Source organism: Dermacentor variabilis, chromosome 1 (genome assembly GCF_050947875.1).
Source record: "Dermacentor variabilis isolate Ectoservices chromosome 1, ASM5094787v1, whole genome shotgun sequence".
NCBI lineage: Eukaryota > Metazoa > Arthropoda > Arachnida > Ixodida > Ixodidae > Dermacentor > Dermacentor variabilis.
In genome coordinates, this window is record NC_134568.1 from 263,909,244 (window position 1) to 263,930,951 (window position 21,708).

Here is a 21,708-nt window from a genome sequence, read left to right on the forward strand (position 1 = left end):
ACTCAATTGCTGTACTTAGTTCATTGAACTATTCTGCACATGACAGTTGAAATGCAATGCAGGGAAGTAAATTTAGTAGTAAGCAGTGTGTTTTTTATTTGTTGATCCTGGTTTTCTTCATGCTGCTGTCCAAATTGATTTTATGGGGCGACATGTTTTCACCATCTTGCAGCACCGGTGTCTGAAGCATTTGGTATTGATTTTCCAGAGGCAGATTGAAAAGGGCAATGACCTTCTCGAAGAGGTGGCCATGACATCTTCAGTCACAGGCTCAGCCAAGAGCACTCAGGAGCTTGCAGTATCACTCAAGCATCACCTGGAGTGTTTTACAGAGAAGCTGGAGGACACTCGGGAAAAACTGGAGGACACATCGCGGTGCTACCTCCTTCTGGACCATGTGAGTTTTAACTGCTTCTGTTTCCACTCCATCAATTGGAGCGATAAAAAAAGCTATAGTTGTCAAGTTTATTCCCTTCTGCAATGTTTGTACAAATGTTTTAAATGCTTTACCGTTAAATAAAATAAGCAATGCCTTAAAAGGTGGCTTTTGAGAGGGGATAATCAGTTTATTACAAGGCTACTATACTATACAGTTCCTCGAAGGAATTCATTGCACAAAGATGTGAACTGTGGTCACTATACATGGGTAATGCTCACAGTGTTAAGGGTTTCTGATACGTGGGTGTGTTTTTGAGGGCAGTGAAGCTGGCAGCAAACAGACTTTATTAAGTAAGCTACATTGTGAGTGAATAGTTTTGCATTATCGTATATGCTTGGCTAAGGGCTGCACTTATGCAAGAGCTGCACTCCCAACTCGGCAGCCAAAAATTAAAAAAAAGAAAGGAAAATGTTGAAATGAAGAATTCAAAGATGGAAGAGAGCGCCACAACTTGTGTGCATGCTCTCGAATTCTGAGCGCATGGTGTGCACGATTGTTGGACAATGCTGTGAAAAACTTTGTCATCACAGTCCTATCTAACACCATGGAGGGCACTGACCCAGCAGTGCTGGCTCCCTTAATCACTACCAAGTAAAATCATGATTGATGCTGTCAACTCTGCTGCTGAAAAACCTCTCTTTGTCATTAGAAACTGCATAACCAATATGCTCCTGTGGCCTGGATTTATCCGATATATTCGACAGTGTAATGCATTTGTGAGCTAGTATTAGAGCTCACACCCTCACCACAGCAGGATTGGCCACCCTGGTGCAGTACTTGGCCACAACCTCCTATATGAACACAACAATCAAACCCCGGCCCTCAGTCCCCAGCAGCTGCGAAGCAACTGACCACGGCGGTGGTCAGACCTGCGACGCAGCAGAGGGTGCCAAGAATCCCTGGCTCTGGACAGGCCGCCATTGGAATATGAAGCTAGCAACGTTTAACGCTAGAACGTTATCTAGTGAGGCGAGTCTAGCAGTGCTATTGGAGGAATTAGAGGGCAGTAAATGGGATATAATAGGGCTCAGTGAAGTTAGGAGGCCAAAAGAAGCATATACAGTGCTAAAAAGCGGGCTAGGAGTCGGATTCCTGATTAATAAGAATATAGCTAGTAACATACAGGAATACTATAGCATTAATGAGAGGGTGGCAGGTCTTGTTGTGAAACTTAATAAGAGGTACAAAATGAAGGTTGTACAGGTCTACGCCCCTACATCCAGTCATGATGACCAGGAAGTCGAAAGCTTCTATGAAGATGTGGAATCGGCGATGGGTATAGAGTGAAAACAAAATACACTATACTGATGGGTGACTTCAATGCCAAGGTAGGCAAGAAGCAGGCTGGAGACCAGGCAGTAGGGGAATATGGCATAGGCACTAGGAATAGCAGGGGAGAGTTATTAGTAGAGCTTGCGGAACAGGATAATATGCGGATAATGTATACCTTCTTCCGCAAGCGGGATAGCCGAAAGTGGACGTGGAGGAGCCCGAACGGCGAGACTAGAAATGAAATAGACTTCATACTCTGCGCTAACCCTGGCATCATCCAAGATGTGGATTAGCTCAGCAAGGTGCGCTGCAGTGACCATAGGATGATAAGAACTCAAATTAGCCTAGACCTGAGGAGGGAACGGAAGAAACTGGTACATCAGAAGCCGATCAGTGAGTTAGCAGTAAGAGGGAAAATAGAGGAATTCCAGATCAAGCTACAGAATAGGTATTCGGCTTTAACTCAGGAAGAGGACCTTAGTGTTGAAGCAATGAACGACAATTTTGTGGGCATCATTAAGGAGTGTGCAATAGAAGTCTGTGGTAATTCCGTTAGACAGGATACCAGTAAGCTATCGCAGGCGACGAAAGATCTGATCAAGAAACGCCAATGTATAAAAGCCTCTAACCCTACAGCTAGAATAGAACTGGCAGAACTTTCGAAGTTAATGAACAAACGTAATACAGCTGACATAAGGAAGTATAATATGGATAGAATTGAACATGCTCTCAGGAACGGAGAAAGCCTAAAAGCAGTGAAGAAGAAACTAGGAATAGGCAAGAATCATATGTATGCGTTAAGAGACAAAGCCAGCAATATCATTACTAATATGGACGAGATCGTTCAAGTGGCTGAGGAGTTCTATAGAGATTTATACAGCACCAGTGGCACCCACGACGATAATGGATGAGAGAATAGTCTAGAGGAATTTGAAATCCCAAAGGTAACGCCGGAAGAAGTAAAGAAAGCCTTAGGAGCTATGCAAAGGGGGAAGGCAGCTGGGGAGGATCAGGTAACAGCAGATTTGTTGAAGGATGGTGGTCAGATTGTTCTAGAGAAACTGGCCACCCTGTATACGCAATGCCTCATGACTTCGAGCGTACCGGAATCTTGGAAGAACGCTAACATAATTCTAATCCATAAGAAAGGGGACGCCAAGGACTTGAAAAATTAGACCGATCAGCTTACTGTCCATTGCCTACAAAGTATTTACTAAGGTAATTGCAAATAGAATCAGGAACACCTTAGACTTCCGTCAACCAAAGGACCAGGCAGTATTTCGTAAAGGCTACTCAACAATAGACCATATTCACACTATCAATCAGGTGATAGAGAAATGTGCGGAATATAACCAACCCTTATATATAGCTTTCATTGATTACGAGAAAGCATTTGATTCTGTCGAAACCTCAGCAGTCATGGAGGCATTACGGAATCAGGGTGTAGACGAGCCCTATGTAAAAATACTGAAAGATATCTATAGCGGCTGCACAGCCACCGTAGTCCTCCATAAAGAAAGCAACAAAATCCCAATAAAGAAAGGTGTCAGGCAGGGAGATACGATCTCTCCAATGCTATTCACAGCGTGTTTACAGGAGGTATTCAGAGACCTGGATTGGGAAGAATTGGGGATAAGAGTTAATGGAGAATACGTTAGTAACTTGCGGTTCGCTGATGATATTGCCTTGCTTAGTAACTCAGGGGACCAACTGCAATGCATGCTAACTGACCTGCAGAGGCAAAGCCGAAGGGTAGGTCTAAAAATTAATCTGCAGAAAACTACAGTAATGTTTAACAGTCTCTGAAGAGAACAGCAGTTTACGATAGGTAGTGAGGCACTGGAAGTGGTAAGGAAATACACCTACTTAGGACAGGTAGTGACTGCGGATCCGTATCATGCGACTGAAATAATCAGAAGAATAAGAATGAGCTGGGGTGCGTTTGGCAGGCATTCTCAGATCGTGAACAGCAGGTTGCCATTATCCCTCAAGAGAAAAGTATATAACCAGCTGTGTCTTACCAGTACTCACGTACGGGGCAGAAACCTGGAGGCTTACGAAAAGGGTTCTACTTAAATTGAGGACGACGCAACGAGCTACGGAAAGAAGAATGATAGGTGTAACGTTAAGGGATAAGAAAAGAGCAGATTGGGGTGAGGGAACAAACACGAGTTACTGATATCTTAGTTGAAATCAAGAAAAAGAAATGGGGGGGGGGGGGGGGGGCATGGGCTGGACATGTAATGAGGAAGGAAGATAACCGATGGTCATTAAGGGTTACGGACTGGATTCCAAGGGAAGGGAAGCGTAGCAGAGGGCGGCAGAAAGTTCGGTGGGTGGATGAGATTAAGAAGTTTGCAGGGACAACATGGCCACAATTAGTACATGACCGGGGTAGTTGGAGAAGTATGGGAGAGGCCTTTGCCCTGCAATGGGCGTAATCATGTCATGCTGATGATGATAAGAGCTCCTGTGCTGCCAAGTGAGTGTAGTAAAAGTTGCATTGTTTCCTGCCTCATCAGAAATTCCGATAAGGTATCATGAGCACAAGCACAATTCCTGGCGCTAGTCAAGAAGGTCAAATATCTGTATTTACAGATATTTCACATGCATATCTGTGCACAGAATGCTGGTGCATGGGCAAGGATACCACTCTGAGGTCTGTTGTCTGATGTATTTTTTACATTACTGTTCACTGTGCCAAACATTCTAAAGGTCATAAGGGAAGCTGATTTTATGGTGTCTGTGCTCATATCGGCATAATACAGAAATGTGACACCATTGATAGAACATAATAGATTCTCTTACAATATTTCCACCGAGAAAGAGTGAGCTGGGAGTGCTGACTTATAGCAGTACAGAAACATACAAACAAAGAAAAAGAAACTATCACCATTACTATAGTACAGGTTCTAGCTTACTTCAAGGCCAACTATTCTCATGGGTGAGAATTAAACACCGAGAGAAGGGTGTGGAGGAGAAGAGGAGTCCTACCTGAGTCTTCCCTTGTTTACGCACTCAATGACAGACACACTGAAACTTGTTGCTGTTGAGCGATGTAACAGAGGAACTTTTTTTTAAATTTCTCTCTTGAAATTGAAGTTCAGAACATGTGTATGAAAACTCCCACATGTTTGGTACAAGTGCTAATTATGCTGTTATGAGTGACTGATGGGCCCATGAGCATGAGAGTCAGGGACATTTGTTTTAGTACTATATAATTGATGCAATGAATAATCTGTTTTGATTACCAAAGAATGAAGGCAAGCATTCAGAACAAACCAAAAGTTGCATATGTAGTTTCATTTATTTAAGGTCCACTTTATCTCTGTTGTTAAATGGGCGTGATTACAGTGGTACAATCTCTCTGCTCATCTTATTCTTATTTACATCAAGATCATATACAAATGGCAACTGAAAATTTGGATTTGGGGGGGACAGGCTAAAAGAAAAAAAAATAGGAAGTTAGAAATAACGAACTTGTCAGAAAATAAGCGTCTTTGTTCCACAAGTGGTCAGAAAAGCTTGTTGAATTCATTGCTGCATGCACGTATGCTTCGTACAACTTGGTAAGTCGGCATTCTGGCCACTGCCATGCTGTTGCAACAGATAGATAATACTATGCCAGATATGTCAGGTATTTATCCCCTGGTGACTTGGAACAGATGTCAACTGTGCTCTAACATTCAAATGATTATAATTTTTTTTCGCAACGCTCATTGTCAGACACTTCTGTTGCTTTATTGCTGCTCTCATTGGCATCTACATAGCACCTTTTGAAGCATTTTGATGAATCTGAGCATTGAAAATTCCTATTAGCAGAGAGCGAAGTCGCCCAAAACCACGGTTCTATTTAATTCGTAAAAGAACAAACGCATGACTAATGCACAAATGCAGCCTCTACAACTCGGGGACTTATCTTGGCTTGTTTGTTGTTTGAGTGCAGTTGGTGACTACTGGATTGACTAGGCTTTGCTACTTTTGGTTTCAAGGAGGTGCTGGCAATGTATCGGAACAAAAGCCTTGCTCTTTCTGCTTGTCTTGGTGGCTGAATTAGCATGCTATCATGCTGGTGCAGTCAGAATTATCTAATGGTGTGCTGTAAGGCATTAAAGATTTTAGCTGTCTTTGTATATTGTCCGTGGGGTGAATGGCAGGGCTGAGAAGCTGCCTGAATAATCGAGCATGTCCAAATTATTAGTGTCTGAATATAATCAGTCAGGAACTGAATTCATAACCAAGTGTTGTGATGTCACCTAGTCAAGCAAACTCTCATCCAGACTTGTCGGTTTCTTGGAGCGGACAAGAAACAGTCTATCTACATCAGTGCTTCCCAGACTCTGCTCTGCTTTGACCTGTACAAACTAGAAAAGATCATCTCTACTTTCACTTCCCTTGGCACCCATTCTGTAAACCTCATTACATGGCCTGCCCAACTAAATTTCTTCCTCTTAATATCCACTAGAATATTGGCTACCCCCTTTTGTTCGGTAATCCATGCTGCTGTCTTTTCGTCTCTTAACGTTATGCCTATAATTTTTTCTGACGTCACTCGTTGCGTGGTGCTTGTGTCCTCCTGAGCCCCATGTGTTAGTACTGGTAGAATGCAGTGATTGCATACTTTTCATTTCAAACATAGTAGTAAGTGGCCTGCCTTGGCTTATTTATTCCTACTGACTGTATGTGCTCTCTCAACCCATTTTTATTCTTCTGTAGATTCTATTCTCATGATCCGGGTGCACTGTGACTAAATTGGCCTAAGTAAGGGTACTCTTGCAGATGTTCGAGAGGCTGACTACCAATAATGAATTTTTGTTCTCTTGCTAGACTACCAAATATTGCCTTTGTCTTCTGCTTACATATTAATCTCAAACCTTCTCTAATGCTTTGTCAAAGGCTGAGGTCCTCAGCCAGTTGCAGGTCATCTCCATCGTAGATGAATAGGACAATGTCATCCGCGAACTGCAGGTCCCTGAGATGTTTGCTGTCGGTTCTCTCGCTTAATCTTTCTCACTCTAATTGCTTGAATATTTCTTTTAGCATGGCGTTGGAGCCATTGTGTCAGTGTGTATTTTTCTACTTGTGAAGAGTTATGGTAACTCTGGAATCTTCATATATATATTTGCTAACATATTCACATATGTTCCCTCTACTCTTGACTGTAGGAAGTATTTGGCCTACTGAATCCTCCATTTGTCATTCTCCCTCTTGGTCCTTGAAATGGTCTAGGCTTTTTAATTTCATGGCCTGGGCAATAATGCAGAAAATGGAAATTTTATTTGACTGTTTATGTAGCCAGGAGTCAGCTGAACTGGAAACATCTCGATAGGTGCCATATCCACATTGTGTAGCTGGCATGTGAGGTGGTATGAAAGGGCACTACAGAAAGTTTTATTGAGGGTATGTCATGTTCTGAAGCTTTAGCATGTTTTTGTTTTCAAAGTATACTGAGGTTTTGTTATCACATTTTATTTGGATTCAAAACAGTGAGCAGAGAATGATGAAAGGCAATCATTTGCCCGTTGCTTCATCAGGTTCCTAAGCCACTCCTTGCTAGCTTGACTTCTCCTTATAATCTGTTGGAACCACCTTGGATGCTGTGATCTACACTTTACGAAATGCTAGCCTTTGGAAAAATGTGTAGACACTGTGCTTTGACTGCTGCAGCATTCAATGCAGGGCCATCAAATTAAGTATGGCAGTTAACTGCTGAGGCTGTTCTGGTGCAGTGATACTAAGTTCCCTTTAATGTTCAAGCTAGTTACTGTGAGGACAATGCTTGCTATTTCTGTCCTCAGTAAGCTAGTTTTTCTTTGCCGAACAATATGCTCGTGTAATTCTCTGAAAGTATATGATGACAGTTTTCCGAAGGCATACAAGTGGAATAACAGTTTCTTTTTTTCCATCCTTAGAGCTATGAATGGGCTTTGGATGCCATGAAATTTGTGTCAAGTATGAAAATGGATAGTGCTGCCACACCTGAAAGCATGACACAACTCATGAGGCTTCTGCAAGAGTATCAAGAAGAGCATCCTGCACCTTCGGAGCAGAACTTCAGTGAGATGCTGGACTTGGCTTCTAAGCTGGATAACCCCAAGCTTGTGGAGCAGTGCAAGGTTTGTTCCTAAACAGCCCCACTCTCTTTTGTGCTATCGTATAGGCAGTAGCTATATTGAGTCACTCAAGCTTTAGAAACTGTGCATACTTCTTTTGGCTTTGTTGTGTTGGCAAATGAAGGCCACTACTAGGTGTCATCACTTTGATGTTAGTGAAAACAACTGTGTTGATATAATAAGTAGGCACTCTCGACTGCTGCCAAACTTTAATAACAATTTTTCTGCCTTGCTGATAGGATTCTCAGAAGGTTAGATAGGGGGATCAACCTCCCTTTCATGTGGCAACATCTTCCCAAAGTAAATAATAGTGCTTGCTGAGGATGAGAGAGGTATAGAACTTCTCACTGGCACACATGCAGCTGTATTGCTTTAGGTAGATATCAAGTAGTAGACATTTTTGGGTAAGTTGATGCGAGTTTTAAATGCAGCTTCGGCACAACATAGGCAAATGCAGACAACACAGTGCGCTTAAAAACAGTTGTCCTTACATTTGTTTACATTGTGCTGAAGCTAGCATGTATATCTAAACTATTCTGTAGTAGAAGGGGAGCTCTCATCATGAGTTGACATTTCCAGCTAGTCTTCCTTCCAAGCATTCACTGAGCCCAGTGCAGTTTAACTATTGTGATCAGGCAAAAAGTGGTGTTCAGCGTGAAATGGCTGATGGCCTTTGGCAAAGAAACTTACTTTCCTAAACTTAGCTGATATGTTTGAATGCCTACAAAGCATGAATCCAGGGAAAAGACGGGGAATGAGGGAGATGGAAATTCAAGGAGATGGAAATTCAAGAACCCCACCTATATATACTGTGGCGAGGAAAGCGTACGTCGCCTTGAAGAAGACAAGTCCACTTGTCGAAACGTTGGCTCCGGCATTCACCTTGTTCACGTTTTGCTACAAAGCATGAAAGCACTTAAGTTCTTTGCTTGTTCCATGGATTATTTCTGTCCAGAATCTGTTCAAGACTGTTATAAAAGCTTCATTGAAATTGGTTATTGTGACAATTAAAATATTTGTACCCAGCATTCATAGCTGTGAAAACCGTTCCTTGTATCATGACGTGATGAAACAATGTGAAAGACAGACTAAGAGAAACAAATGTCAAGATGAAACTGTGTCTCTAAACTAAAGTGCTCAGTCTTGTTTGCTTCTCATTGTTGTCTTTTGTGCCATTTCATAATTTACTTACACCAACTCGCCTAGCTGTCCTTACTTCTGCAATGCGATTCTTATATGCCCTCATTGGAAGTAGTCATTTTATTTGAAATATACTGAATAACTTTATTTCAATAAAATGCTAGAACATACTCATGAAGAGTAATAAAAGTATGGCAGGTCATGCTATTTGGCCAAAAACACAAAAGATGTCTGAAATGCTTCAAATTTTCTCAACCTGGTGTCTAATCAGCGCAGTGCTTAACTGACTTGAGGAATAGGATATACAATGCTGTCTGCAGGTCCCAACAGCAAAATTGTCCTATCCCCATTGGTGGACATATTTAGAAAATAAGCAATTTACCGTATTTACTCGCATAATGATCGCACTTTTTTGTAGTAGAAAATTGATGCAAATTCAGGGGTGCGATCATTACGTGAGTTAAATATCCCGCAACAAGAAAAAAAAATTTTTGTCATCCCGCGTTTGCTGCGAGATGACAGCAGTTCAACAAATAGGCGGCTGCCGCTGTATGTAGTGCGGGACACCAAAACAAAAATGGCGGCCGGCGGAGCAAGCCGAATGCGCCGAACGTGATTTTTTTTCTTCTTGTGAGCGCATTTCGTGCATTGAAACAGTTTCTTCCGTATCAGTAATGAATAATATCGTTAATATCGGCAAGTTTGCGGCAATAACGTAGCCATGTCCACTTTGAGGGGACACAAACAGATGGGCGTGCTTAGCTGCCAGTGACGTAGGAACACATGGCGGACATGCTGCAGAAACTGCGGCATTTGTCTTCACTACTATCCTAATACGGCAGTTTTCCGCTAAATGTGGGCGAATATCTTGGCTGTGTTGCAAGCGTCGGCATATGAATGGGGTACACTTCTAATGTGTCAGTGTAGACGTGGCACGAGTACAGACCTTTTTCGTTGTTGTTTACTGCAACCATTATAAAGCCTACACATAATAAAGGCAAGTTTGGTTGTAGCTTTCTTTTTTTTTTTGACATTGAAGTGCGGAGAGTGATGAAAGGAATGAAATGGGGCATCTGCTTAAGAATGTCTGGTGCGTGCAGACCGCTTGGTTTGTCTTGAAGAGTCGTTCCAGTAGCATTCGACAGATGGTAAGCGCGATCATTAATAGCTAGACTTGGCACACAACATATTGGTTTGGCAAGTTCGGGGTGCGATAATTACATGGAAAATAAAAAAAAATAGAATTTGACGACAAAATTCAGGGGTGCGATCATTACGCGAGTGCAATCATTATGCGAGTATGTATGGTGTTTACCTATTAGGCGGCATAGATAACATATTTTCTTTCTGATGCAGACGGCCCAAGCCAGGTGTCGTGAAACAGCCGAGTTGATGGAAGCGCGCCATGCAACGTTACTACGAGCTCGCCAGCAGCTGGAGCTAGAAGGCCGCAAATCGCCGTCCCTAGCCACCAGCTTTCGTTCATCAGCCATGGATGGGTGCAGCCTCTTTCCCCAAAACAGCTGGACCCCTGGCTCGACCAGTACGCCGTACTGCTCATTTGTGCGGCGCCGCTCTATTGCCACAACTCAACCCCACCTGTACTCAACTCCTCCTCCCATGAACTCTTACACAGCATTCCCAGCATCTGGAGGCACATCAGTGGTGCAAGACTCCTTTGCCCTTGATCAGTACATCCAGGAGAAGGAGGAGCAGCTTCTTAGCCAGGGCCTCATTACCGATGACCTGACGCGAAGGTACGTCTGCGGGTTCACCTAACAAGGAACACGAATGCAAATACTGGAGACTTTGTTAATGTACCATGTAGGAAATGAGACTTGTTCACAGTGCAGGGACGGACAGAAATTGTTAAACACACAACAAAGCAGTTTTGGATTTTCGTGATCACCTTCAATTACATGCAAGCACCATCTTTATAGGAAAATGTTTGGTCACAGCTGTAGACATGAATTATTATCAAAGAAATTGCTTGAACGCTTGTATTGATCTGTGGCACTAGATTTAAGCATGTACACATCACGAGCGTGCGTGGTTCAGGCCCAGTGAGTGTATCTTGTTTTATTGTGAATGTGTGGCAGATCATAAGCAGTTGGTCGCACAAACAGTGATGCCAAAAGGGTGGCTATGTACATAGTACTTTTGACGTATATTTTTCTCAGCTTCACATTTGCACATGGAGTGGCCTGTTTTGTTAGCAAGTTCCATGTGGATTCATTTCGCTGGCATGGTTATGCTATAAAGGGTGCTACTTCTCTGTGTGATAGCTAATTCTTGTAAAGCATTGTGTTGGGTTTTTACAACAATAAAAAAAGATGACTGTGCATTCTGCATATTATTATGTCACAGGAGTAGTAAATACAGCAGACAACTTTAATTTGACTCGGGTGTTAATTCAATTTTTCAGTTAATTCGATCCTGACCGAAGGTCCCAGCTGGTGCCCTCACATTTCTATGGGTCCAAACTTTTGTTATTTTGATCCTGAAATTGTCCTTAGCCGGATAATTCGGACTAGGCTGGTGAGCATGTGCGTGCATGACCCTAATGGTAATGCCAGACGGTACCCTCCAATAGTGGTAGTGTCTGTCTTGGCGGTGCTTAGGGTACAGTGAATGCACAAAACACACGTCGCCTCTGCCATTGAAAACCCCTATTTTCGGCCTGCCCCAGGAGGATTTTAAAGTGAAAATGATAGCTCACAATGAATTAATATGGTGTTTACCTGATTCTGTTGTGCGCCTTTATTTCCAACAGCGTCCAATTGCCTGCATGATGCAATCTGATATGGAAGTAAAATCAAAACCGCATTGGCGTAATACACAACAGCCTACTGTCATAGCCAGCCTAGCCATCATCATCACCATTGCTATCAAAAGATGGCAAAATTTCACATAGCATCACATCGACACACCAGCTTCAGTTGATCACAAAAGCATATTCAAACAATAAGTTATTTTACATAATATATAATAATATAATATTTGGGGTTTTACGTGCCAAAACCACTTTCTGATTATGAGGCACGCGTTATTTTACATGCTAAGCTGAAAGTGGCTTGCACTCTTTAGCCCTTTGAGGGTCGATTTTTTTCGCCATATGCGACCGCCCAGGGTCGCTTTTTTTTTATTGCAGGTTCCAATTCTTCTTAGGGATGTATTTCGAAAAAAAAAATTACTGTAATTTTTCTAGAGTGAACAAAAAGCGAGAAAAAAATATTTTGCGTCAGTATATATGTACTCTTCCTTCATGAATAACAACTATAAAAAAGGAAATACACTTATAAGAATTAAAAATTTGGTGCATTGTTATAGTTCAAGGCTTTGAAAATGCGCACACGAGAATATTTCGCAAGACTCAAATGTTTCTGCTCTTACACTAATATGTACATCCATAGCGTAATTGAACTCCGTAGGTGCGCGCACTCAAGAAAACTGTGCGGTTCTGTGCCTGTCAAAAAAGCAAAATGTGTGACAAACTTCCACTAATCTTCATTTTATCGCCAACCAGAGGCAATTAGTTTTTGTGAGTTTCCAAAAAAGAAAAGCAACGGAAACGCATGCACGGCGGCATCCTACCTATGCGCACCCTTGTGTGCACTAAACGAGCAAGAAACAAGCGGTCGCCCTTTGAGCGATTAGTAATGAGATAGCCATCAGTTTTACAAGCACAAGAAGCGGAAACCGTCTGGGGAACAAAACCCAAAGCGTCGCCCGCTTGCGTGCGCGCCAATGCGTGAGCGGTAGTATATAGACGCGCGGGAGCGAACTAGCGCTAAAACAAACCATGAAACGAAAACCGAGAGAGGGAGGCGCGCGAAAAAAATTTCCTGTATTCCCACATAGTGGCAGCACATGACAAAAAAGAAAAAGTTAGGAAATTGGAGCACTTTTTAAACGTACAGACGGGGCCGTAAATATATGGCATTGACCATTTTTGGTCTTGTTCGCGGCGGCGTATATTTACGTCATTGACCCCCAAAGGGTTAACATAGTGCAGAAAATTCTGGGCATGTTGCTTTGATACCTTGATCTAGGAAATGGCTTGCAGAGCAGTTGATGTAATATCCAAGTATACTTGTACAAATTGTTTGATGCAACACTGTTCGGTGTGGCTGTTTGCAGAGGTCCTGTTACATCCATTTCGCGGAGCTTCCTGGAATCTCGGAGCAAGGACGGCTGTCCCCGATCTGCGGGACTGAGTGCATTGCGTGAAAAAGTGCGCAACTCTTTGCACAAGGAAGGCCACCAGTGTCGTCCGCAACGCAAGCTGATGAGGCGCAGCTATACATGGCAGCTTTGCGAGGAAGCATTGAGTCGAGCAAGTGACAGGGTTCGAGCGCAGAATGAACGGTTGGTGTCCGACCGCACGGCCATGGCAGACCTTGAAGGGAGTGATGGACTTGCAAGGTAGAGCAAACAGCCTGGATAAGGCGCCTTCAGATTCTAATCTGATTTACAGTATATTTGATTTCATTCTCTTTCGATGGGACCCTGCTTTCTGGTACCATCAGGAGTAGTGAAGGAGAAAATTTAATAAGGTATGCTCTGTATAATTTCAGAGCTGTATAGTAGACTGCTAAAAAAAAGGTCACAATAAAAAGTGCATATTTTGCCTAGGAATTGGACATTAAGTATCCAATGAATCCTCTTCATGCCAAATGTAGGTTGAGTTAATTTCTACAGGACTGAAGGTGTATTTACACAATGTAAATGTGAACTGAATACATTTCTGTAGTTACTCTGTTGCTGTATGTATATGATATGTTTTCAGATGTTCTAATAATGATAATGAGTACTGCTTAGATTTTTTATTCTACAGAGCTCTGAGAACTGTTGAGAATTAAAGAATTGCTGTGTCACAAAATTTACCTGAGATCTGCTCTGCAGTGTCTGAATAGCCACTTGTGTTTAACTGTGTGTAATTGTAATCTCTCAAGTTGAAACTATCTAACATGTGATGCTCATGGTCAAAAAGACGATTATACTTGGCATAAAGACAAGCTTGCATTGCTTTCTGAAGCATTTTATTTTTCCTTAATGTTAATTATTGGGAATTTTGCAAGGTATTAAATGTGTTCGCTGCTTGTGCACTTGCTTTGGATAAGGGTAACTGCTGTCAAATTGATATTGTGAAATGAAGTAAGCTAGTCCATGTTAATGTGTCGTATAAGACAAAAAAAAATTTTTTCCCCTCTCTCTTTGCACGATCTTCCCTATTCCCACTTTAAAGTTCCATAAGCTCTCCCGAGTCTGAGGAGCTGACCTCACTGGATTCTGAGCAAGCCAAGAGTGAAGGGCAGTCATCTGACCTTGGTCGAGGCAGCAGAGTTCCTGTCCCCGTCAACAGTCATCTCTTGACCCGAGCATCTGCTCTGCAGCTAGCTGACTCGGCCATTAGTGATGCCAATTTCAGCGAGGAACAGCTGAGAAACAGAAAGTCAGTGTTCTTGTGCAGATGTGACACCCTTCTTTCTTGCTCTTGTGCTCCTTTTTGTTTTGACACGCTACATGAGTCCTCCACGGGCCTGTGCCTCTTGTTGTCCTTTTTCACCAAGTATTGTACCTTGTCCTTTTTTCACCAAGTATTGGCTAGAATGATTCTCCTTCCAATTGTGTGTTGCCTTGGCTGTCCAACCTCCTCTTTTCTGCTTGGTTGTTAGTTCTGCCATAACGGGCTTCTCCATCATCTGCTTGTTAACGAGTCATTAATTGCTTCTTGCTCACTCTTCACACTGGACACCTGTTTTCTGATAAGTATGGGGAGTCTTACTGCATGGCATGGCCTAACATACTGATTTTGAACCAGTTTGTAACATTTCTGTTAGTGTGTTATCTTATTCATTCAATTAGAAAAAGACGAAGAATGCTAACGTAGTTGATTTACTTATTTGCAGCTTTTACACCTCTTATATATTGGAGCCCACTTACAGACATTAGCGTTATCATTTTAGCAGACTCACTAGATCTAGCAGATCTCATGCCTGCTTATTGGCACAAATGCAATATTATGTGTGTAATGCTGCTGACAGTGGAATGTAAAGAATCTTAGTGAATTTTCACCAGATTTCAATTGATTCAGGGCAGATAAGGCAGTTTAAGTGAAACGTACGTGCTCTTATGGTGGGAGCGGCACGGGTACTCTAATACAGCTTTCATAAGTAGACCTCTCGGGCGGTTATAGCTGAAGCAGTAAGTCTGAAACATCCCCTCCCTGTAATCTCCACACAAGTCTGTGTAATTGGCCCACTAAACATTAGTTGAGAAGGCAAATTATTATGTTGCAAAGAGTGCAGTGATGAAAGCATAGTTGCATGAGTCGTTACCACTTGTTGGCCAACATCCCCATTGAAATGCTGGGCTGGGAGCACACCATAATTCCACCATTCCGAGCTTCAAGGCTTTGTGCGTTTCTACAATGAGAAAAATATAGGGTAAAACAGAAGTGGCACATTAGTCCTATATACCTGCCATTATCTCCTAACTGCAGAAACATGTTTAATTTCTTGTTTTAAATAGACTAATGTAAAGACAAATGAGGCCATTTGGTCCTTATGTTCCGTGTCATTAGTCCTCTGTGTCTGCCACTGAATAGGTAGGAGTACTGCTGTTCTGATGGTCTTTGTAAATGTACAAAGTGGAACTTGTGTGACAATGCTTACACTGCATTTGCAATGCAGGTGAGATACTAAAATCGGCATGCTGAACAAGCTGCTGCAATGCAGTGCATACCACAAACTTGGTGTGGAAAGGCAAGGCTACGAAGCAGATGTATACTAGTAGGTTTCTTAGAAGTTAAGTCCACAAGTGCAGAAGCTCTCCTTGTAGAATTCGTGGCACCTCTTACGTAATATTTGATAACTTGCACTACATAAAAATGCCTGCTTAGTATATATTGCCTAATTGTTAATTTAATTTGTTTTTCTTAGCTGATAAAAATGACTGTTTGTGGTAGTTTATTTCTGAAATTCTACGTAGTGAATTTTTAGCAGGTTCACAGCACTTTTTAGTGGATTCTAGCAGGTTTGGAATGTTGTTTTTGCAAAATGCTTATTGGAGGAAAAGGCAGTACTGATATGATATACAGTTGAACTTGGGATATGTAGAAGTTTGTTTTGAATAATGTTTACCTGATAAATGGCCATACTGTATGACATAAACCTGCTCACTTTTTATTCCAGAACTCTGCTACTCGTTATGCGTGAAATGGTACAAACAGAACGAGACTATGTCAAGTCATTGGCATACATTATTGAGGTAAGGAAGAGTATGCAGCAGAAAGCTGGCTTTTTAGCTTGACAAGAGGCGCATGCATTTGCTTTTTCTTCTTTCTTTATTTTTTTCTGCTTGGAATAATGTCATAGCTATCCTTGAAGCATGTTGTGAACTCTCGGAGCATGTACCACATTTTTGTTATTGAGATTTTTCGAGTGAATTGTCTTGGGATCGAGTGCCGTTAGCTTGGTGCCACAACTGCGACATTGATCAATGCTACCACAACATGGATGCTACACAAACACTGAAGGCTGAAAACGAGTACATCTGCAAAGGTAGTGCTAAGCGCATCAGTAACTAAACAGCCTCGCAAAGCTGTTCTGTCTCGTTGCTTAATGGTCTATGCTGTACAAGCCATGATCATTGTGGCAACTACAACAAAGAAGGCAGAAGTTAGTAGATTATACCTGAAAAAATCAAGACGCCAAAAAATAAAAATATCTAAATGCTAGCATTTAGCAGTTTTGCATATGAGCATAATAGCAGTTTTGCATATGAGGGAAAAACAGCCCCGTAAGTGCACGCTCACTTCTAGGCAACCATGTATAGGCCAGAAAAGTCAGGTTTCATCAAGAAATGCCATTTTGCAATGAATGAGTGGAATAGACTGCACAGTAGCACACTGTTTTTGTCTGAATATTTTCACTTTCTGTGCATTGGGCACAACTAAGTTCAACCAACTAACCCAACTTGGCATACTGCTCGAAATGATAATTCTTTAGCTGACAAGTAAATTAATGCAGTGCTGATGTGCTGCCTGTGCTCCAAGTTCAGTTTTATGTTTTGTGGCTTAATATAATCTCGCATAGTAGCTGAATTCTGCTTCTTGCGATTTCCGCACAGCTGTGGAACATGAGCTCACAACCACAGTCCTTGCAGTGCATAGCAAGCCGACTCTTCATTTTATTCTTCACTTAATTTGTGTGGTTTGCTGCCTTTCCAATATATCTTTGTGTGAGTGGCTTGCTGTGCACTATGATCGTGGCTGTGAGCCCATTTTCCACAACTGTGCAGAAATCGCGAGCAGTGGAAACTGCATCTGGAAAATGGCTTGCTATGAAATAATTGGTGGATTTTTTTGTTATATACTTCTGAGATTGCACCAGTTGGGTACCTACACATTGTTGTAATCAAGTAAATTGGCACCCTTCTGCTGCTGTAGGCATGGCTGCACCATGTATATGTTTCCTAGAATGTAAGAATAGCAGTTGGATATGTGTTGTGCATAGATATTAATATATCATATAATTTATGATACAAGTAGTAATTTTCTTTAGGTGACCTATTGTTCAGTCAACTAAAGCCGTTATACCATTAGTTTTGTGCAAAGTTGCTAAGCAAAAGAACTTTGTGCTTGATGACTGGTGCTTTTATGTCTGTATCTGTTGTAGTCTGTGAATGTAAGGCTTCAAAAATAACTATTTGCTGTAAAGTTATGTTTATCAACAATGTATTTTTTATGTTTGGTTTCGCTGCAGAACTACATTCCGGAGTTGATGAGAGAAGACATACCCCAAGCCTTGCGGGGCCAACGCAATGTTGTTTTTGGGAACATCGAGAAGATTTACGAGTTTCATAGTCTCTATTTTCTCCAACAGTTGGAACAGTGTGAATCATGTCCCTTCATGGTCGGACAGTGCTTCTTGCAATATGTAAGATCATCAGAAAAACCTGTTTTCTTTGTCATACTCTAATGTTGTCTAGCCTTTGATTATAATGCCTTGAATTGTTCAGTAAATTTAACCCCAACACACTAATAACTTCCTGTCTAAGTGAGAGGCTGTGCTAATGACTTGAATGTCACAGGACATGGGGCTCTCAAGGCATTTCTGTTAATGATTTTTTGTCAGGTGGGCAATGCCACTCTTTTGCCTTTGTCACTTTTTTGTGCACTTTACTGATCAGGTTCCCTCAGAAATGCAATATAGAAAAATAAAGTTTTGCTAGCCTGCTAGCTTAAGATTTAAGAATGTGGTTTGCGGGCAACCAAAAGAAAATAATAATGAAAAAATTGTCACCCATGTCACTATATATGTAGACATGGTTAGTACGATTAGTATTCAAGCAATGTAATGGCACACCATACTGCCACTGCCGAAGTGCGTCATGTATGAGGTGTGAATGCAGCCAGGCAACTCTATTGTGCTTCTCTCTGAACACGCCGTGCCATCAAGCGGTGCTGCCGCAAGCTCCACCTGTCATACTCGTGTGAACTCAGACTAGGCTTGCTGAATATAATGCCGGTTTGATTCTGCTGAGCACCTGAAAAATTTTAAAGTATTTCTTTTGTCTATGAAAGGCAGTGCGCATACCCAGTGACCCGAGTTGGTGTGAAAGATGTTCATTAAGAGCAGCAGACACCCATTGAGCTGAGTTGGAATTAAAGAGGTTCATTGAACAGTGGCACATACTCAGTGACCCAAGTTGGTGCGAAAGAAGTGTATCGAAGAGCGGCACATATACAGTGTGAAATACTTGGTGGCCGAAGTTGGTCAGACTGTTGGTTTCAAACCCGATTCCTTCAGCACAGCAGCCTAGTGCTCTAATGATTAGACCATGCACTACCCAGTGACCCAAGTTGCTGTGGGTTAGGGAAAGCAGTTAAGAGACAGAAGTGGATAGATTGATAGATGCTGGGAAGCATGTGAAGTAGCATAAGAATTGCATTACTACGTTGCACACCTTTCATGATTCTTTGGCTAGATAATTGTAATCTCCCATGGGCAAATGCCAGAGTGGGAATGATGGCACAAAAAAGCCATGTATTCTTTTTATCATTGCTGTACTGATGAGGAAGCAGCTGAGGCTCACTCATCCCACCTGCTCTCAGCATTGAACTTGCCCCCTACATTTATATTAAATGATTGCATATGCTATGCCACTTTTACCAGTGAAAGTATGACGTCCTTGCAGTTGTCATACTCCATATGTGGAGTGCACCTGTTTGCCCTCTGGAGATTGTCAGAAGTTTAGTTTATTGAAGGTATAGCAACAGAATACAGTAAACAGTTGTTGTCTCAAAGCTGTAAAAACCGGAAAAAAAAATTGGGATTGGCAGAGTTTCGAGATGAGCGAAATTGTGAAAATAGAAGCCCTCTGGTCATGCATAGACCACATCGAGCCTTTCCAAAATGTTGCTAGTAATATTTTATCTTGCTTAAGCGTGCACTGGCACCAGAGGCGTCGGTGTTGATGGGCGACGGTGTTACTGGCACTGTGCCAAGACAGCATGCTTCTCGGAGTTAACCAAATGATTGATCGTAATGCAGTATTTGAAGCCAGTCATCCGAGCTTAACAGTCTTTAGGCATCAAAAAAAGCTGATGCTGCTACTTGCTGCATCATAATGAATTCTGGACAATTTAACTTGTGAAACCGAAACTACAGAAGAGAGCAGTTGCCACACCTTTAGCAAACGCCCACTAGTGATGTTTCATTCCTGCCTCACTGTTGTGCGAGCACGAAGTGAGCCATGATGTTGCTGAAACACTGTGGTCTTGCATATGCAAGCTGGTTTATTTTGGGCACAGCATGCGGGCTAATTGTGCCTGCTCAAAAGTTCCAATCATCTTGCCCAAGGTCACGATTAATACGCTGGGACCACAATGATGCGTCACTGACAGCATTATAAATGAGAGGGGAAAAAAATAAACAAAAAAGACAGACTTCCAGCTCACTGCCGCCATGTGACATGGCAGCTAGCAGGTAGTGGCAGGTAGTGGCAGCTAGCAGCCAAGCAAATGTTAGTGAGCTGCCACTGGGTAAATAGTGAGTGCAAGCGATGCTGCTGATACTGCCTTGTTGCCTTTTTCCTGGCATTTTCGAAGTCGAGATTTCAAGGTATGCAGAGCCCAGCACAAAAACTTTTTGAGATATAAAAGGTGAAAAACACATGGTTTGAAACCATGGCCGGAAAAAAATTTCAATTTGACCGATAATTTTGAGACATCAGAGATTGAGATAACAAGGGTTTACAGTACTTATAACATGGATATAAATAGCCGACTCATTCTGGTAAAATCATATCTTGAGATGTATTCTGTGACGACCACTTTCGGTGATGCTATCGCCTTGGCGATAGTCACGTTCAATAAATCAGCCGGCTGCTTACCCGTGACGTTGGCATGCACTAGCAACACTCATCTTGAACTCGAGAGAGAGCGCACCGTGCGAGTGCAGAGCGGCTGAGGTATGTCGTTTTAGAGTGCAATGGCCGTAGTACGGGTTCCGCATGCTGACTACGGTTGGCTATGGCCATTCTATTTTAGGTAAAATAAATTGAAAAAAAGAGTGTGAAATGTGTTATTTTAATTAATAAATTGTGCTACAACTCACATGGTTGTGAAGTACAATGTAGATGATATTATAAACTGATGCACTTTGTTTCTGCGTCTGTGTGTCTGCCATCGTGCACCATCAGAGGGGCAGCACATGAAGGCAGCATGTAAACATGGCTTCTCCCTTTCGAAATGGGTTGAGCCTGGGCACAGACAAAAGCAAGCGCCACAGTGCTTGTGCGAGTTTGTTGTCTGCGTTTTCTTTTAAAAATAGATGCCTACAAGGGGGGGGGGGAGGGGGGGTTTGGCGCACGTCCAGCTAGATAATGGAAAGAATGGCAAAACTACAGCGAATCCCCCAAACAAAGTGCGCTTGACGTCATCATAAATTTGTCTGCAGTCCTTGTGCCTGCTCGTGGGCATGTTGTTCCTCCCGCTGTGCGAGGAACCATGCGACCAACGAGTTGGTCACGGTGCCGCTGTCAGCTGCTCTAAGACCCTCTCGCCACAAATTCACTTACACGAGGCAACGCAATGCATTAGCCGATCAATAGTCCACAAATATTGCTGTGCAATACTGCATGCAAATCGCCATCAAGCAGTACTATAAGCTACCACTTACCTCTCTTGTGTCTACTACACTTCACCGCCAACTGACCCTGAAACGACGTGTTCGTTGATTCAAAATATGTCGGGAGCACTCAACAATACTGCAACGTAAAATTGGCGTAGACTGGAACTACTAGAAGGCAGTATTCATTTTCTGACCTTGCTAAAACAGCCAATCTGCGCGTGCCAATGGCAACGGCGGGGCCAAGGCGATAGTATCACCGAAAGTGATAGTCACAGAATAGATCCCCTTGTGTACTACAGAAAAACATACTGGCTAGATGTTTGTATGTTGTTTTTATTGTTTTCTATGTGTGTTTGTGTGTCATTTATATTGTTTTGTAGATGGCCAAGCTACTTTCCTTTGATGCATTTTTATAAACTCATTTGTTTCATGAAGTATGGATTTCTTTTGTGCATGCAGAAACATTCAAGCCCCTCCGTCTGCTGATTTGACTTTTTATTGCTTTCCTAATATGAATACTTTTAACTCTTCCAACCATTCACGGATTCTTAAGAAGTTTGTGTTTGTTAGCTTGCTCTACATGCAGCTAATAGAAGTGTAGATG

General features: G+C 42.2%; 1 protein-coding gene across 5 annotated transcripts in view; it reads left to right on the forward strand.

Moving 5' to 3' along the window:
* LOC142563788 (uncharacterized) overlaps positions 1-21,708 on the forward strand; it is a 702,312-nt gene that overhangs the window by 648,790 nt on the left and 31,814 nt on the right. For 4 of the 5 annotated variants that reach the window (XM_075674407.1, XM_075674415.1, XM_075674435.1 and 1 more), the window contains 7 exons: positions 209-397; positions 7,624-7,827; positions 10,321-10,721; positions 13,105-13,389; positions 14,213-14,419; positions 16,161-16,236; positions 17,733-17,906. In XM_075674407.1, coding sequence (XP_075530522.1) covers positions 209-397; positions 7,624-7,827; positions 10,321-10,721; positions 13,105-13,389; positions 14,213-14,419; positions 16,161-16,236; positions 17,733-17,906 — 1,536 coding nt within the window. The remainder of the gene's footprint in view (positions 1-208; positions 398-7,623; positions 7,828-10,320; positions 10,722-13,104; positions 13,390-14,212; positions 14,420-16,160; positions 16,237-17,732; positions 17,907-21,708) is intronic. The other variant, XM_075674427.1, reaches the window with a different exon arrangement.